Source organism: Lichenostomus cassidix, chromosome 10 (assembly GCF_008360975.1).
Source record: "Lichenostomus cassidix isolate B80296 chromosome 10, HeHo_3.0, whole genome shotgun sequence".
Taxonomy (NCBI): Eukaryota; Metazoa; Chordata; class Aves; order Passeriformes; family Meliphagidae; genus Lichenostomus; species Lichenostomus cassidix.
In genome coordinates this window covers 6,615,604-6,634,379 of record NC_139491.1, presented here as the reverse complement: position 1 = coordinate 6,634,379, position 18,776 = coordinate 6,615,604, and the positions used below count along the sequence as shown (strand labels likewise).

Here is an 18,776-nt window from a genome sequence, read left to right as displayed (position 1 = left end):
TGCCAGGTTAATCCTCAATAAAATAAAGGGACAACTTTATCACTGTAAATCTGCTGCTTTGGCCTTTCATCAGGAATCCCATAAAAACCAGAGAAGATGGCACAGGACAACAGGCACTGCACTGATTTCACCCAGGCTGCATGAGTGTCATCTGCTCTGGAAGTGAATTGTTCCACCCTTTGATTTGGGAAACAATGTGAACTAAGATTCCTTTGCCCTAACTTGAGAGATGAACCTTATCTCCATCTACTGTCCAAATGAAGAAAGCAGGAGGCACAGGCGTTGAATGAGCTTGATGGGGTTTGTAACAATTCTGAAATAAAGCCCAGGGCTCCTGCTGTATCCATCAATACAGCATCATTCCCCCTTGGAAAGGAAAGGAATAGATACCAGAGCGTGCACTGAGCTGATGGGCCATGAGGAGGAGAGTCTGTTTCAGTTTACTTCAGGGATCAAATTGCCATTGGCCCCAGTGGGAAAACCTTTGCCTGTAAATTACACCAAAAATTAATGTGCATAAAAGGCTTCTCAGAAGCTGATGGCAGTAAAACACAATGCTGTGGTGCTTCCATGTCAGAAAAAAAGACCCATATGTTTTGGTTTCAAAGCATCCCTTGTTGAAAGGCAGGGGGGGAAAAAAGCCAAGGTTTCTTTGGTAGAGTAGTTATTTCTCTCGCAGGACTTCTGTGTCAGAATTACTCAATTTTCTAATAAGAATCATCATGAAAGCTTTGCTGTTCTCATTAATTCCACCTCAACCTACACCACCTTTTGAAAATAAGGCTGTGTTCTTCCAGGAGAACAGACCACGGGGAGAAAAAAACCCATCCTTGTTCTCTAAACCCCTGAAGGGAAGGAGGTTTAGCTTTGCCCATGAAATTTCTTATCAAGCAAATGTTATTCTATTAATCAATAGTTGGTCTGAAACACTAATTCTCTTTCTTGTAGCTTAGTAGTGCCTGTGGGCAGAAGAATCTCTACTATGTCATCTTTGTCCTCTCAAGAAGACATCTTATGAAATCAATAACAAATTCTTGATTTCTGAGACCTTGATTTCTGTATGGTGTGGAAGGTCCCCACTCAGTAACACAAAAGTCGCAACAGCACAGAGATCAAAAGGAAATACTAAATTATGGATATGAATTATGCCCTGTCTCCATCATCCTCTGGAGAAGAATGACCAAGTTTCCCTTATTTTAAGAGATGATCTTCATCAGGTTAGACTTTCCTTCCCAAAACTATACTAAGATAAATTATTTTTCCTATATGAAAAGGAGAAAAATTATCCAGTTCTTGGAATTTGAATCTCCACCCCCAAAATGCACCTAGCTTATATTTAGGTCAACTTCTCATAAAGATGACACAATCAGGGGGGAAACCCCCAGATTTTAAAGTACAGAAAATGTCTACAAATATTTTATTGGTTTGTATTCGTGTCCTTGCTTCAGAGTCAAATAAAACTGTATTTTCTGGAATAAGCTGTCTCTTCGGAAGCAGCAGCACAGCAATGCTCTCTGTGGCACACAAAGCTTGCAGGATTGCAGGAAACCAGTGCAGGACAATGCAGTTGTGCAAGAACATCGCTTTACCAGAACACTCCCTCCTCACCTCCTGCAGCAAATTCGGTTTTGTCCATGGGAGAAGGGAGGCTGGCTGGTGAGATCCTTCTCCTGCTCTCCTCAGAGAAGGTTGTAACTCACAGAACGTCTCCCCAATTCCCAGGAGCATTGTGGCCTCACAGTTCCCTGGGGATGGAAATCAGGACAGCATTCCCAGCTTTTCCTGGGAATCCCATCTCCCCATCCTTCCCTGCAGGGATGAGCAGCACTCCCAGCACACAGCAGCTCTGCCGATGGATCAGTGCCTCTGTCCTCAGGCCCATTGGGCCCTGGGGCAAACAGGTGCAAATAGGCTGTCCGTGAGACAAGTGCTTATTAAAAGAACAGGGGAAGGCAGCAGGGAATTATTTTCTATCCTGGTCTGGTGAGGAGAGCACAGTCACGAGTCTGGCAGAGCCCTGGGCACGTGGGGTGAGCGTGGGTTTGGGATTCTCAGAGCCTCAGGGTCCCAGGTGTGCACACAGCAACCCTAGGGGACACAGCAAAGGGACACCTCTGCCCAGGATCATTCCATGAGGAGCTACCAGGACACACTGCCTTGTTCTGCATCCCCACTGACTGCTCCTGGGGCCCTGAAAAAGGAGGGGCTTTTACCTGCACTTCCAGAGGCTTAAATCCCCCCAAATTTAATTGCAAGAGTAATGATGGTGTGAGTTGTGTTATCTATCCTGGCACAAACAGGACTGATCACACAGAGGCAGTGTGTCTGCGATAACAACAACTCCAGGAGCAATTTCCAACCCTGCTGTCCCAGACCGAGCAACAAAAAAAATCCTGGTATGTGTATGAAATTATTTTCTTTCTGTTAACACAAATCAGTAAAATCTCTGCTGGTGCCAGTAGACACTGCTGGAGTCAACCATTATCAGCCCATATGTTTTTCAGTACAAGCAACTTTTTGTGTGCGCTTTGTTGAACATAATATAATAAACTTTAATTCAAAATGTCCATGAACACATTTTCTACCACAGACTTTTTTTTTTTCCTATTATAGATAAAACCAAGAGGACTGGACCAATGCATTGAACAGAAAAATGTGTCTAAGCTATCACAACAAATGCAGCATAATATACTGAAAATAAGATTATGCTACACAAAGAAACACAAGTAAGACCTATTCAAGCAAACACCTCTCTGTATGAAAGCGTCTCTTCATATATTTCACAGAGGGAAATTACGGAAACCTGAGAAAAAGAGAAGGTGGAAGTTTTCCATTGACATAAAAATATTGATGTAATGTATAAATACATCTGTAGGCATACAGAACACCTAGGGAGGCTAGATAACCACCAGTAATTATTCTCAATTTACAAATAGATAAACAGATGTTTTTAAATGTATTTTCATACTATATGTGAAAGATAAGTAGTTTAAACAAATGCATATACCTCCTTCCATAATGTGGTATATTCTATTCATTTGTTTGTGACTATAATGCAGTAGTTGTACCAAAATACACAATATTGAGTTGCTTGACATGGTATAATGTGCCATTATATTACATCCAAATAGTCTGAGTTAAACAGCTTGGCCATAAGCATAAAGTCAGCCCCTCAACAGCTAAAAACCACCAGTTTTAAAGCATTCCTGATATTTCATTTGGTCCCCTGGAGTAACTGCATTTTTTAATTTCAACATGACAACTTGTTTTATTTCACAAAACCTCTGCTTCAGGATGAGCAGTGCCTGCTGCCTGTAAAATCACCCCATGCAGCATTTTGTCCTCATCATTTAGCATGTGGTTCTGTGCATTATTTATTGTGCAGCATCCAAGCCCTGCACTGAAAACAAATTATTAATTTGCTTCTCTGTTTTCTTGGGGTTTTTTTACTGTGCTGTCACCAGAACTTCGGGTGGTTTTTTATTGAGGTTTTTTTTTTTTTTCCCCATGTTCATTGCCTGATTTCTCAAACGCTGATGTGAGGCATGGTGGGATTACTCTCCATGTTACACACTATTAACTCAGAAGCAGAGGTTTATAATCCATTTTTCCAGACTGGCACTCAACTCAGCAACAGGGCTCTCCTGTCACATTTGCATTGCTGCAGCAAGGGAGAAAGGGCTCTCCTCAACCATTCATGACATGGTCTCATCTGTCCTCAAAGCTCAAGCCATCCTAGACAAGGATGAGGAACAGCAGAAGATAAACAGAACCTCACTCTCCTTGTCTGACATGAGAAGTTCTGCTGAGGCTCAGACTGTGACACTCTTGTGCTCAGCTCAGCCATCATTGCCACTGCTCTGATCAGTCTCTGGGTATGTTTTGCACCCTGAGGTCCTGAATTGTCATTAATTCAGTCACAAAAACTCTGGATAGCCCATCTGGAGGCATTTGCAGAGGAGCTGGCAGTGTGCTCAGAGAAACAGCTGCGGCCAGCCCAGGGACAGAGAGCAATTCTGGTCCCAGCTCAGTTGGTGGAAGGGTTTCAGCAGAGTCCACGACCTGTCATAGCTTCCTCTGAGGGTTTTTAGTGCTGGTTCTCAAGAGTGACAAACCTCAATGTTTCCTCCGTGGCCTGGCAGGAATTTGGGATTAATATATGGATGTTTCATCTTTTCTCCTTTCTTGCTTAGCAGTGCCCTGTGGTGGTGAGCCAAGGGGTGTAGGGAAAAGCTTTGGGTTACTTTCAGGTTCTCCTTGGACAGGGAAGAGGTGAAAGTCGAGGTGGGAAGGAAAAGCAGTGACCCTGAAAGCTGCACTACCTCTATAGGATTGTTTATAGGGGATTATGCCTTTTCTCCCATGGTTAAAGCCAAAAACAGGCTCTTGTAGCCTAAGTGGCAGTAGAGACAAGAAAAACCTGCATCCACTGTTTCCCCTTGAACCCTCCAAGCCAAGTGTCTCCCTGTCCTAACTACACTTCTGCTGCTGCACCAAAGCTAGAATAGTTTTTGTAAGGAATAGCAGGTATAAATCCACTGCTGCTCACTTTAGGTACAACAATCTCAGCAAAACTCAGTTAATGAACCACATAAAAATGGCCATCTGGTTTTGAGTTGATTTTTGTTCCCTCTAAGGCTATTCCACTAAACCCTGCCTGCCAGGCTGCCTCCAAAAAACACAGATCCAAACTTTGAACTCCTCCATCCCCAACCCAAATGAGTGGGCATTCTGCTAGCTGAGCAGTTCCTGGGACTTTTTGCTTCTATTTCTCTCAAAGCCAGGAATCTCAGCAGCTCTGCTGACAGGGTAAGTGCAAGGATGCAGAGGAGACAAAAGTGTTTTGCAAAATGCATTTCTATTCATTGTCAGTGGAGCAGCACAGATACTTTCCCACTTGTCCTGAGGATAACAATAGCTCTGCCCTGTCAGCCAGCCAGCACAACAGCTCGGAAGGGACAGTGCAAAGAGCTGAGAGCTTCGAGTTAGCAAAGTGCAGATCCTCAGTCTGTTCTGCTGGACACTGTGGCCACTCAGATAAATCCCTTTGCAATAGCAACATCCACCGCTGAGACATAAGATTTGCATCTTTTTGCTGTCAAACCATAGCATTTGGGAACCTGTGAAGTCCAACACAGTAAGACAGAGTTTGAGCCAAAGATCTGCCAACGGCCCCAAGGGCTGCCAGCTTTGCAGAATATGTGAACGGGGACTGTGGCTTTGGGAAACATGTGAAAACCACACTGAGAGCCAACAGGAAATCTGGGACTCCTCAGGCAACACGATGTACCCTGCCATGGAATAAGGAGATGTTCTCAGGGACAACCAAGGCATGGGCAGCGAGGAGGAGAGCAGGGAGAAGGAAATGGAAGAATCAAAATGCTTCTTATTTGTCAGAATGATCAGACAAAAGGGGTGAGATGTAGGCCAGGACAGCCAGGAGGAAGAACTAGAATGCTCTACACTCTCAAGGGATTCAACAGCCTGGGTCACAAGGCAAGATGCTGGCTCCAGTTTTGTATTGCTCTTCTTAGCAAGTACCAGCTGTTTTTTAACTAACACCCAGATACCTCCTCCTGGCATTAAAACAACTGAGAGATCTAATCCCAAATTTCTCTGGGATTTGGCATCCTGTAAAATGGAATGTAATGGAAATGTAAAATTTGCTGCCTGTAAAATGGGATGTCAGACTTTTCTGCCTGTTCAAAACCATACATGGGGAGGGTGTTTACTTCTGCCATGCTGTGGCCAGGGACAAGGTGAGAGTGGCAACCAGCCCAGCCTTGATCTGGGGACTGGATTGTGTATGAAAGACAGAGCAGGGCTGGGTGAGGAGCTCAATGTCATGCAGTGAGAGATGGGAACAGAAACAGGTAACACTGTCCAAGCCAGAGGGATGGGAGGTGATAATTGTAGGATCACACTGGAGGGGGAGAGTCAAGTAGAGGGAGAAAAGAAGAAGGCAGCAGGGTTAGAAACAAAATGAGAAATGACAGTAAAATCCTCAGAGCTTGGCTCTGCCATACTGACACAAAACCTGTGAGACGGGGAGAGGGTTTTCTTAAATCTGAAATTCACATTTTTAAAGCTGAACGGTGTAAGCAGCGAAGCACTTTTTACCTAGAGATCTGAAATGTCACGTCTTCCCTGCAGTGACATTTTAGTGACAAAATGCAGCTGCATTTTGAAAGGAGTTTTTGCTATTCACCTTGTCACTTCTCAGAACATCCGAAGCACGTTGCGCTTCCAGGGGTTTGAGCTGTCTTTGGAGGATCATGCTCCTTCACGGCACTGGGAACAGTTTTGAAGAACTAAAAAAATGTGTTTCTTACCATGACTAGAGCAGTTGTTCAGTTACAAAGTGCACAGTGCTCCAGATTTGTTCTGCTTGATGCTGCCCTTACCAAAGCCAGGCTGGGAGTCTAGGAGTGAAAGTGTCTATGCCAGGAAGAGATGGGGTAAATCCCTCCCTCAGCAGAAGATGATAGATCCTATCTTAGGTGGGAACATCCTTTCAGCTGGGAGTAAGAATCTGTGCCAGTGCTTGGAAGGGAGGTAGAAATTTAGCCCTGTGTGAGTGACTGACAGAGAAAGAATGTTTTTATTCTGAGTTTGTAAAGACTGGATGAATGTTCTCTCATTCTTCACCTGAAAGCTTCCTGCATACAAAGCAATATTATGTGCTAACAGAAATGGAAAATACCCAGTAATACCCTGCAGAATAGCCTGCTGTAAGCAGCAGATATGTTCTTCACGCCCAATAAAAGAATATGAACCAGCACTGACAATCTAGCAGGACACAAAAACAAAGCAACCATGTTTTGGACAGCTGTTGCAGAAAATAACAAAGTGTGGAGAGATGTTATCAGCAAAGGCAAACACCAACCCAAAGTTATTATTTCCCAAGCCAATACTTTCCAACTGTGTCAAGTAAAGGTCTTTTACATCACCTGATTTTTTAGCAGAGATAGGTAATTGTATTACAAAGTTATGCTGGTAATTTTTTGGCTGAAGGTAGGGGAAGGAGGTGAATCAGAACATGTAATTGTCATCAACTCCTTACTTTCTGCTCTTCAGCTCTCAAGCCTCCGCATCAAATTGAAGGTATAGCAAGAAAGATTTTTGATCTTCTCTGAGTGAACACAGAATTTTTGGAACTAAAGGTCTTGCACCAAGGTGGGATTTTGCAACGCTGGGGATGAATGCTGTGCTAGCTTGTGGTTTTATCAATATCATGCCTGCAGTGCTCCTAACTATTTCTGGTTTAGACCTCCATGTAGCTTTGCATATGTGATTTTAAACTATAGCTTCCAATTTAGTTCTGGGTCTTGTCCAATTCTGTTCCCAGATTATGCAGACAGCACCAGGACTGTTATGTTAGAGAACATAAGAAAAAGCAGATGTGCACTCAGCTCTCAATTATCCAGACTAAGAGGGAGAGGGCTATAACCTGGATACAGCAAAAACATGATCTAGTACAAAATATGAATTAAATAAGCTGTAACAACATAGGGCAAACAAGTTACGCTGCCACAACATAAAAGGAGAGCAGGATAATTTTCTTCAGCATGCCAGTTTACCTGCAGAACTCACTGCCATAATGGGCTACAGAGGGCAAACCGGTGTTTGAGATGAGAAATAAAAGTTGTTGACAGTTACATAAGCTTGGATAAATATGTCAAGGTTGATCAGCCCCCACAACCATCGTTTCAAAGCCAATTGCCTATCATCGGGTTTTATAACCTCCTCTACACACTTGTAGCTGGTCACAGAGACCTCCCCAGACACGGGGCTGGGAGACACGAATCCTTGGGCTGATCCAGGTGGATCAGTCTGTTTTGCACACCTTGTCCCCCATTTTCTGCATTTGCAGTGTGTGAGGCTTTGATGGAGCAGTCGGAGGATGCTGCTGCCTCAGACGTGAAACTCCTGTCCCCACAGGGCTCTGGCCCAAATCAGCACAGCTGTACACAAGGGCTCAGGGCACCTGGGGAATTCACACCAGTGGCATTTCACCAGGACTGTCTAAAAACTGCCTTTTATGCAGGCAGCTTGTCTTGGCAAAGCAGTTCCCACCCATCCTTCATGATGAAACGAGGCTTATAAAAGCACAGGTTCCCTCCTGAAACACACTCCCCCTTTCATGGGGTAGCTCGTCCCACAGTCTCGGCATCTTCTTCTACCAGGAGAAGCACATCCTTGAGAGGGGAAAACAGAACTGAGAGCATCACCTACAGAGATTCCTCTCCTTCATCCCGTGGCCAAGCTCGTCCATCAAGCATGATCCCAGGCTGGTCCTTGGGACCATTCACTCAGCACACCCAACACCAGCACCTCACCAGTCTCAGCCTCAAGAGTTGTTGTCACCTCCCTTGAGTGCTTGAGGGCCCTCGTGCAGACAATTTGACAGGGAGGCACTGGCTACTCGCAGGCAGATCTGTTTACTCGTCCCCCTCAGCCCTCGGAGGCGCCGAGCTCAGACTGACAGCGCTGTCAGGTCCCATTCATTTCACAGCAGCCAATGCCTCACACCTCCCTGCTCCCCTGCTGAACACAGCGAGACCTCAGGAGCACAGCCTCTGCCCTCAGATGGAGCCCAGAGATTGCTGCGTGGCACTAATTGCCAACAGTCATCGCTGAGCAGTGAAATTTCACTTCACCAAGGCTTTTCAGGGTGGGAGGTGCAGGGCAAGGCTCCTCACGCTGATGCTTTTAGAGCCAAGCCAGCCAGCAGCTCGTACCAACAGCCTCAGCCCAGCAGGTCACTGATGGGGAATTAAAGAGGAGAACAAGCCCAAGCGCCTCTCTTGTTAGTCCAAGCTGTTCTTACCTGGAGGGTGGAGAGAAGGACTTGCAAGCCACTGGCTTCTTGTTCTGCCATGCTGCTCCCCACTCACACTCCCTCCTTGTAGCAGCAGACACAAAGCAGCTCGAAAGCCAAGCTGCCAACTTGCCTTGCTGCTGCCCCTGCGTCGTTCAAGAAACGAAGAACTAAACACAGATCCCCAGACACACTGCTACCACCAATAATCACAGCAATGCAACTCTAGACCTCAGCAGGAGAGATAAATGCACCCCCTCCCTCCCAGCTCTCCCACTGTGACGAGAAGATTAATTCCTATATAAAGAATCCCGGGGATTAAGTAAAGTGCCCAGGAAAGGTCTGGGTGCTTGGTGTGTGGTAGGGGGAGTGTGGGGAGGGTGGCAATAGCAACAAGAAAGCAGAAGAGCTACAAACCTCAAAGAAAGCCAGGGAGAAGGGAGGGAGCACGCTGGCTGCCTGACAGGCATTCCCAGCTGACCTGCTGATCCGTTCCAGACCCAGGGTGGACTGGTCTCCGTTTGACTCCGTTCCAGTGAAACCGGAGACGTGGAGAAGGCAAAGCGAGAGGGAGAGATGCCCTCGGTCTTAACGAGCGCTGACAACGAACGGAAGATACACCCGGCATGAGGGACAGGTGGAGCCAGGCTCGGGAGGGTTTTTGGCTCCCAAGCCCGATGATTGTCCCAAGTGGCAGCTGCTGTGGCCACAGGGACAGGGAGTGACCGCGGAGGGGCATCTGGAGGCTGCACAGGGAGGAAAGCCACCTCTTCAAGGTGTGGCTGGGGGCACAGTTTGCTCCAAGGGCCTCTGCAGTGATCCTGATGGACCAAATCTGTCTATAAGCACAGCAGCTTGCAGCCTGGTTCACTCCCTGGTGCACAAGACACGCTGTAGTAGAGTTGTAGTTGTGGCTTGAATTCCTAGGAGGGCACGGAGTCCACTTTTAGCCTCAGCCCAGTGATATCAAAGGGCTCGGTAAACAAGAAGGAGCAGATAAAGAAGTTGAGTAGAGGGTTAGGTGAGGATTTTCCAGCAAAATGTTTTCAGCGTGAAAAGGTCAATTAGTCCCACTGGAGGTGGTTTTTTTCGGTTTTCTCAACATCAGAATGGCATTTTTGGTCCTTAGAGACATCATTCCAGGATGGTTTGAAGGCTGTCAGTTGAGATAATTACTGGATATGAAGAAGACAAAGGTTAACTCTTGTCTTTCCAATTTGGGGACACTAATTTCAGTCTTTTATCTCTAGAATAAGCACTTTATTCTGGCGTGGGTCTTTTTAGTCCCTGCAATAGGCTTTTTTTGCCTTTTGAAAGTATAACTAAGGGTTTTTGGAGCAGAACCTGGGTCTCTAGGCACAGGGCAGATCCCACAGAACTCAGTACCACACAAAGACATACCAGACACACAATGTGCACACACTTTCCCTTGCTGATGCCAGTATAAAACCCTAATCTTCTAAGAAGCAGTTAAATGAAGAATAAAACCCTCCACTCTTGGCCAAGGACTATTTTCACATGATGAACCTTCATTGATAAGTGCTTTATGCAAATGGTAAAACTAATCCTCCCCAACTCATCCCAGCAATGTGTGAACAAATGGCACAAGCATGACATTCCTCAGGTTCTGTGTGTGCCAGCAGGGTCCCAGGATGTCACTACCAAGTTGTAAAATAAAACAGATTAAAATGCCTTTGTCATACCTATGGAGACACATCAGTCCCTTCAGAGAGAGTACTGTGAAGACCATTCATTGGTGGACAAGATACTCTGCAGACAGCTAGGCAGAATAAGACAAGAAATTTCCTTTCCCTTAAAAATTCAGGCTTGAAGATTTTAGCTTTCTTAAAAACATTTTTTATTTCAATTTTTAAAAGAATTCTGTCATGCTCCATGAAATACCATATTTTAGACAGAGAGCTGGTGTTCAGCCATTACAGAACTGCATTTTTGGCCATTTTGGGTAAGCTTCTGGCAGCTTCCCACAGAAGTCACTCCTGCATCCTCCCACTACCAGAACTTTGCCATACAAACCCTGCAGGGCTTTAGGGGTTCTTTCACATCAGCAGGACTTAATAAAACCTAATAAAAGGCCACATATAAGGCAGGGAGAGAGAACCAAGGCAATGCAGGCAATGTCCCCAAATGTGCTGGGTGGGAGGAAGGTGGGCACTGGGTTTGTGAGCACTGCCAAGACATGTCTCCTCTGCAAATGATTACAGTGACAGAAAACGACTTCAGAGCTAATTAGAAGCTGTTTTAAAGAAGCTCTTCCACATTGTCGCTTCGTTCTCTTTCTTGTGACAATTGTACCTGTCACCAGAGCCGTGTGGAGCTATTAATTCCTGCTGTGTGGATTTTCACGAGGCACAGAGAGCTGAGGGATGCAAGCAGGCAGTGGCTTTAGGTGATCCCCCACCTAAAACACAGCTTTGGCCTCTGTTTTGGGATTCTGTAATAGATTCTCTAACACACCACTGATCTGGTTCTTCCTCTCTGTGGGAGCTTTAGAAATAATTGCAAAAATATCACGGCAAATGTGCCAACCCAAGAGGAAAGGGACACCAACATCAGAGCTTGTGGGGGAGAAAATCTTTTCTGTTCCTTACAGTTTTGGGGGAGTTAGCTTGGCTGTGCCGAGAGAATAAAAGAAAACATTGCACACAGAAAACTCTGGAGCTTACATTTGATTTGAAAACAAGACACAATGAGAAGAGGGATTTAAAAATAAAAAACACTCATGAAAGACCTCAGCAGTGACTGATATTTACACTGATGTATGGTGTACAGCAAAACCCCCTGGAAACCAATTTTTAAGCTCCAAATCATGGAGGCTTCTAATAATTCACCATTCCCAAGCCATTTCCTCCAGATTTTGCTGAATTTCCGATGCTGTTGTTGGTTTCTAAGAACAAGAGGTCCCCCACCTCACCTGCACAGAGCTAAATGCCAGAATTAAAGTGTTCAGATTCTCCCATTCATACTGCAATGCAAACCCAGTGTGAAGATTAGCTTGTTAGTTTATATCAATGTCTTTGCTGTTTCCCCTGTGCCCTCAGGATTATGTGATCCTTAAACAAAATGAAAATTAAACTCATGGCTCCAGCTTCCTCCTAGTGCCAGAGTTAATGTTCTTGTGAGGAGGACAGAGGGGATTAGAAGCACAAAGGCAGGACCTCTGGGCTCTCTGCAGGTTCTGCACAGGCTCAGACCAGTAATTTTCTTTTTGTGCTCCAGGGCTCAGACACACAAACAAGTTAGAGATGTCATCTGATCTGCAGTAAATATGTGTACATACAATTAGCCCCTAGCAAAGGGAAGGTAATTGAGGATCGTTCTACCTGCATTAAAAGAGCACTCAGTCCAATTATTTCACATTTTATGAGCATATGCAGAAACCATTACCACGGATCAGCTGACATTAAGTAATACATTAAGCACAGAGACTTGTACCTGTGACTAAACTGTTGTTTTCCCTACCTGAGAAAGTTTGAAGTTTCCCTCACGGAGATGTTGTGAAGCTACAAAATTGGTAAGCCTTCATCTAGAAGCATTTTTTTTCCAGCTAGAGATTTGCATTAGAAAATCTTCCTGGATGAGATAATCTGGAAATTTTCCTTGTGAACAGGGCAATGAGAGGAAGACAGAAGTCCTCTGGCAACCATAGTGTTATTTATTTGATATTTATTAAATATGGGAAACCCATACAAAGATATAACATATTTAAATAACATTTTACTCTTTTATTATCACTTTTCCACTTATTCTGTCGCCTCCAAACCAGAATTCATCGTGTTCTTATCCCTCTGAACCCCTGCAGAATCACATTTGAAAGTAATTTACAGGTTAAATCAAAATTAGCCCAAAGAAGTCTTAAACACTACAAAAGCAGCAGCAGAATCAATATCAGCAGAATAAAGTGACCAGCCATGGCCAAGCTTCACATTTCCTGCCCAGAGTCTATACCAAGGAGCTGCAGAGCTCATTCTTTTTTTTTTTTTTGACATTAACATTAAATGAAGTCCAAATACCAAAATCAGCTTGGAAACCTGCGATTAACCTGAGGATATTTTCCTCCTCATTCTCAAAATATTGACACCACTTTTGCGCTCACATTGCACACCTCGTCTCTAATAGGATTATTTCAATTTTTAAATCGGTGAGATAGATAAGAGAACAGCCAGGTTCCATTAAAAATGGGAAGAAAAAAAAATCTGATTGTATAAATTATTCATTCTGAAGCCAGCCTGAATTATATGAAATGCAATTGAAATATCACTGTGAAAAATACCCAGTTAACTGTCCATATTTCATTTATATTAAATAGAGAATAGACTTCCCCTGTCAAAATTATGTGTAGCCAAGAAATGTATATATTTTAATAAAGGGATATTGCTTTTTCTATTTGGCTGCTTTCTCTCTAACAAACCCTTCATTTTCATTGTCTTTCATTCAAGTACAATGCTTATTGTAAGTGATTGCCAAAACAAATTTAATATATTTGAATGTGGAGGGCTGATGATGTTCCATCTGTGAATGACTGTGCAGGGGTTTACCCCTCTGAATAATGTCATGTTGCCCTCCCTCCCTGGAAATAATTCACTCTTCTACAGAAGTGAAAGGGTCAAAATCAAAGTGAAAACACAATTCATGACAGTGAAATTGATTTTCAGATGCTGATGGACTTTTATCAAGGGCTTGTGGTGATAGGACAAGGGGTAATGGCTTTAAACTGAAAAAGGTTAGGTTTAGGTTGGATATTGGAAGGAATTGTTCCCTGTGAGGTTGGTGAGACCCTGGCCCAGGATGCCCAGAGAAGCTGTAGATACCCCTGGATCCCTGGAAGTGTCCAAGGCCAGGCTGGACAGGGCTTGGAGCAACCTGGGACAGTGTAAAATGTCCATGCCATGGCAGGGGGTGGCACTGGATTATCTTTAAGGTCCTCTGCAATTCTACAATTTTATGACTCTGTGAAAAGCCTGTCATATCTTAAACACACACACACCACTTACCTTGAGAAAGATGTATTTAATCACTTGACTGCTGTGAGATGTTCCCCCTTTTCCCCTACAGAACCTCTTGCTGTGTCCTTCAATGCCTCAGATCCAGCAGGTGGAAAATACCTCCCTTCTCCTGAATGCTCTGAGTATGTTCCAGTTAGGGCTACCTACCGAGTTCTGATTGCACCCAGAGCCCTGGCTCAGGATACCCTTGCTATGCCTGTGAGGCTGAGGCAGGCAGAGCCTTGCTGGGCTGCTGCTCTTCTGGCAGGGGATGGAGACCTCACAGCTTGAGGCTCCTGTCCCACCCTGCACCAAACAGCCCATAATGCCACCCCTGTGTTGAATGAGAACAGGAAAGATGTGCTAAAGAAGCAAAAGAGGAGGATGAAATTGTAGCAAAATACTTAAATTAAGAGATTTGGTGCTTTAATCCTCTTTGGGAGATCCCTGGGCAGCAGTACAAGGCAAAGCCACCTTTATCCTGGTGCTCAGTAAATGTTTCTGCTGGACAAAACATCCTCCCCATTTTCCCACAGACATAACTATATCAAGCTTTTCTATTGCTTATAAAAATAAAATATTCTTTTTTCCTACCTTGACAGTCTTTCTTTGCCACTTGTGCCATCTTTTTTTTTCTGCTTAAAATGTCTCTTTTCTAATTTAAAATACCTAGATCTTCCATTGCAAAAGTGTGAGCACAGACAAGTGCAGGAAGAGGGAAAATCTGGCTTTTTGAATGATTAAGGAAGTGGACTTAATGTCAGCCAGATGCAGCAGTAGACAAAGCTTTTCCATTAGCAGAACAAATTGTGTTATATCTGTCTTTCCTGTTCATCTCACGTTTAGCATCTCTGACACACACAGTCTGCAAAGGTGCCAGAAAAAGGTGTCTCTGAAAGGGTAAGAAACAAAGAAAAAGGAGAGAATTCAATCCAAATAAGGAATCTCACAGTAGCAGTTTAATGAGCCCTGTGAATAGAGGAGAAGATGTAAAAGAACATGTAAAGTTGGGCTGGTTTAGGTGATATCATACTGGGACTTGGAGAATTAACTCAAAAAGGGATTCCCCACCACAGTTTTTGTAGAAACCCATCTTGGCTAGTAGCACATCCTCCTTCTTGCTTTGCTGAGCAGTGATGAATATCAGTCATCTGTCTCATGAGGAAGCAATGACAAAAACAGTGATGATGGGATAATGCCTGTCCTGTTTCCCCCAGGTCCATCAAATCTGGCTTTGGTCTAAAATTGGAATTGAACTCTCCAAGTCTGGAGGAGTCTCAGTACACACACTGAGATTTGGCTAAGGCTGAATTTGAATGATGGTTTGTGACCTAATAAATTTATCAGCACTATGGAGGCCTTGGAAGGAGCTGTCATCATGAGAAACACAGTTGGAACTGAGGATGGCCTGTTATTTGCAATACTTCATCATTAAAATCCTCTCCATCCTGAATGATGAACAGTTCTCTGTAGGAATAGAGAACACAGCAAAATTTAAAATGCAGGGAAATTTATACTGTGAGGAGGGAAATCATCTCAGAGACAGAGAAGCTGTAAGACTAAGGGACAGCATTTGTCTACATTTTGCTTTAACTGATTGAAAGCAGGCAGGGTTCCTGGAGACCTGGCTCTTGAAGCAACTCAAGATCTCTTAGGAGAATAGGTCCTTCTGGCTTTCCTCAGAAATATGTGTTTACGCTCTCACCCTTTGGCTGTGCAGAGCAGTGGCTTTTTTGCAAACACTCCAGGAGGGAAGCAATTCACAAAAGGTGCCCCAGTTTCCCACATCCATGAAACCAATGAAAACACACACTACCACATGCCATATTTTGCCCACAGATCCTATCTCTGGTCCCAGTTTCTGCTTCCTCTCCCCATCCTAGGGCCTTTTTCCCCACTCTGCCTCCCTGGAGGAACCCCTGCAGACCTGCTGAAGAAGATGGTTTGGTACAATTTCAGATGAGTCTTCTTGTCAAAGCTCAGACCCTGTGGAAATCATCCTGGGCAAAAGCTATTTCTGGAAGCAATAGAGCCACTGAATCTTGGCTTCTTACTGAATGCAGTTTCACAGCTGACCAGCTGTGGCTGAGAGCACAAGCTTTCCAACTGAAGTGCTTGGGGCAATCTTTTCCACACTTTCCTGGTCCACAGAGCCTCCAGAGTCTACTGGAAAAAAGCCTTTTCCTCACCAGTGGCACATAGCTCTTCTCTCATTTATACCCAGACACCTATTTTTCCTAAAATCTGAGGAACTACATTACATTTGGGATTTCTGCTTCTCTGTAAAACTTGTTTTGAAAAAGGCCAATGAGCTTGTAAGTTTTTAGGGTGAGGGAACAAAATCAGAAAGAGCAGGATTTTATCAACCACGTTTCCAAAGGAAACTAAATTAGAGAACAGCTGTTAGAATAATAATCACTCCATGCCATTTTCACATAATCTCTGAACACATCAATAATGTGACCAATGGCACAAATTGCTAACAAACCCCAGGCTGGTCCCTTCATTCAGGCTGTGGGAGCTCATCCTTTTAGCTGTGGATGTGCCTGGTACATTCCCTGGTGTGCCTATCAATAGCTCTTGACACGTGCAAAATGCAGTAAATGTGAATCCATCAAGTCTCACAAACCCCTCTCAGGGAGTGAGACAATTTTTTTTACAGCTTGCAGTTTGCAAAGCTGAGGAGGAGTCTCTCAAGGACACGTACAGCATTGGTGGCACAGGCAGGGGGACAGTACAGGTCACATTGCCCCCAGTGCCACCCTGGGAAAACTCACAGAAAATTCAATATCTGGGATGGAAAGGAAATGTGTCGTCATCTATTCAGCTGTTGCATTTTTTCTCCCAAAAGTCAAAGAGGCTTTTGCCAGGTGCACATTTGTCAGTGCTTCAAGCAGGCAGACCTTATTACCAATGCCTGAGTGTTCATTTGAACATCTGCACCCTTCTGTCCTTTGGGCAGCATTTGGTGAGCTTTTGGTTTGTCCCAGCAAGCTTCTGTGTGCATCTGCCTTGTTCTGGAGACAGGCTCAGTGAAATCATGAGGCTTTTGACTCATTTCTAATGAAAACTTGCCTCAGAGACCAGCTTCAATTAAGAGTGGCCGCAAAGGTCCATAGCTCCACCTTTCCCAGCACAGTTGATTATTGCAGGACATGTCCCTGCAGGCTGTGGGTGGGACAGTGCTGGCATCGACACCAACCTGGGCTCTCAGGTGGAAGTCAACACCTTGTGAATTCAGGTCTCATCCTGGGGGAAGTGGGGAAACAAACACAGGGAGAGCCACAGGAAACAAACTGCCTCGCAACTTCATTATCATAAGTGCTTCTTGTTCAGCTCATTATGTGAATCCAGTTCTCCATGTATTTCCTCCAAAATTTGTTAGGGGAGGGGAGCCCCGTGGCTTGATATATCCACTTCACCTCCCTCCTCCAACTGAAAACTCATCAATCACTGCTGACTCTTTTTCAGTAAAACCTTCATTTCATTAAAATTTAATTATTGGTTTAATTAAAATAGGCAAGCAGCAGTGTGAGATGTGTATGGTTTTTTATGGCTGAAGGAGATTGTAAAGTCCTCATTCATTTCCCAAATGAGCTTCCTCTAAAAATTGGGCTGCCTTTTTATAGGCCAATTCTCAATGCTGCTTTCAAATGGATCCCACAGCCATTCATATAGATTAATTCGGGCAGTGAATCAGATCCTGCTTATTGGCTGTCTTTCAGAACACACTGACGATGCTCCAGGAGCCCTGTGCTAGAGCCCTGGGAGCACATGGGTCTCTCCAAATGATTAATTAATCCTCATACAGGAATTTTTCAGTTCCGTCTTAATTTATTCACATTGCAAAACAAATTTATTCTTGGTGAAATGGGCCAGATTGACAAGCCTTGTGTGACTGACAACTGCTCTGTTATTCCCACAGAAAGTCTGACATGGGGAAGGTTCTCCTGCACTGGTGAAACTTGTGGTACTATACAGGAGAAAACAACTCTAAAAAAAAAAATACTGAAATAAAATGGCCCTTGTCTCCTCTCTCAATGGCTTCTCCAGCATCCCTGTCCCCTTATCTTGGGAGCACATGTTTATAGACAGTGGGAAATTCACACAAAGCAGACAGCACACAAAAAATATAGCCTGGGTCACCATATGAGGAGGTTTCCAGGTGTCCCATGGAAAAAGTGAGGGAGGGACAATGACACCCTGGAGTGTGTGGATGTATTTTTAGGGATGGAGACAGAACCACGTAAGGACTAGCAATGAGACATCCTAGTGCAGTCGTGGCTTCCCAGAGAGCCAAGTCCACGAGTTGCTAATGATTTTCAAGTACTGAAAGTGGTTTTCACCTCACAATAGAGATGTGAATCTTTAGACTCTCTCGAATCCCCAAACCATCTGGTCTTTGGATTTGTTTTAATCACTCTTCCCTTCGCACCAGTGAATTGGGTTTCAAAGAGCCGTGTAGCTCTTTGTAAATGCCGGTTGCAAAATAATCGCAACAAAAAGGGCAATATTGAAACTTTCAAATATCTTCAGCTCACGCTCCTAGGCAATGCTGGGCTGCCTTCCCAGGGCTTTGCAATCTTCAGATCTCTTCAGCCATAGTCCAGGAGGAAATGAGAGAAGCAGCCTTTCATTTCGAAGCAACCCTCCAGACACTTTTGCGAGTTCCTGCGATGACCTTCAGTTACCCAACCCTCTCCAGCAACACTCACCGAGAAGGCAAGTTAAGTACAGGGCTGGGAACAGAGTGTGCTGTTTCAAAAAGCTTTTACATCTCTTTTGTACTCGCTCTTCTCTCATCATTTTTCATTTTAAATATCTTCCTACATATGCCTGAAGGTTGTGGATCTCTTTTTATAACAAAAAGTATAGATCAATCTGCAGGTAGAGGTCTAATTTTCAGCATTGTCACTGAGCTCCTGGGGAGTCTGGAAGCACTTGAGAAAATC

At 44.2% G+C, this 18,776-nt stretch overlaps 1 protein-coding gene across 4 annotated transcripts in view; it reads right to left on the bottom strand.

Moving 5' to 3' along the window:
* The window catches only part of AGBL1 (AGBL carboxypeptidase 1), a 263,897-nt gene extending 254,834 nt beyond the window's left edge, over window positions 1–9,063 (bottom strand). For 2 of the 4 annotated variants that reach the window (XM_085070420.1, XM_085070421.1), the window contains exon 1: window positions 8,831–9,063. In XM_085070420.1, coding sequence (XP_084926546.1) covers window positions 8,831–8,881 — 51 coding nt within the window. In that variant the 5' untranslated portion in view covers window positions 8,882–9,063. The remainder of the gene's footprint in view (window positions 1–8,830) is intronic. The other 2 variants (XM_085070423.1, XM_085070422.1) reach the window with 2 other exon arrangements.
* Between the last annotated feature and the right edge of the window lie 9,713 nt (window positions 9,064–18,776).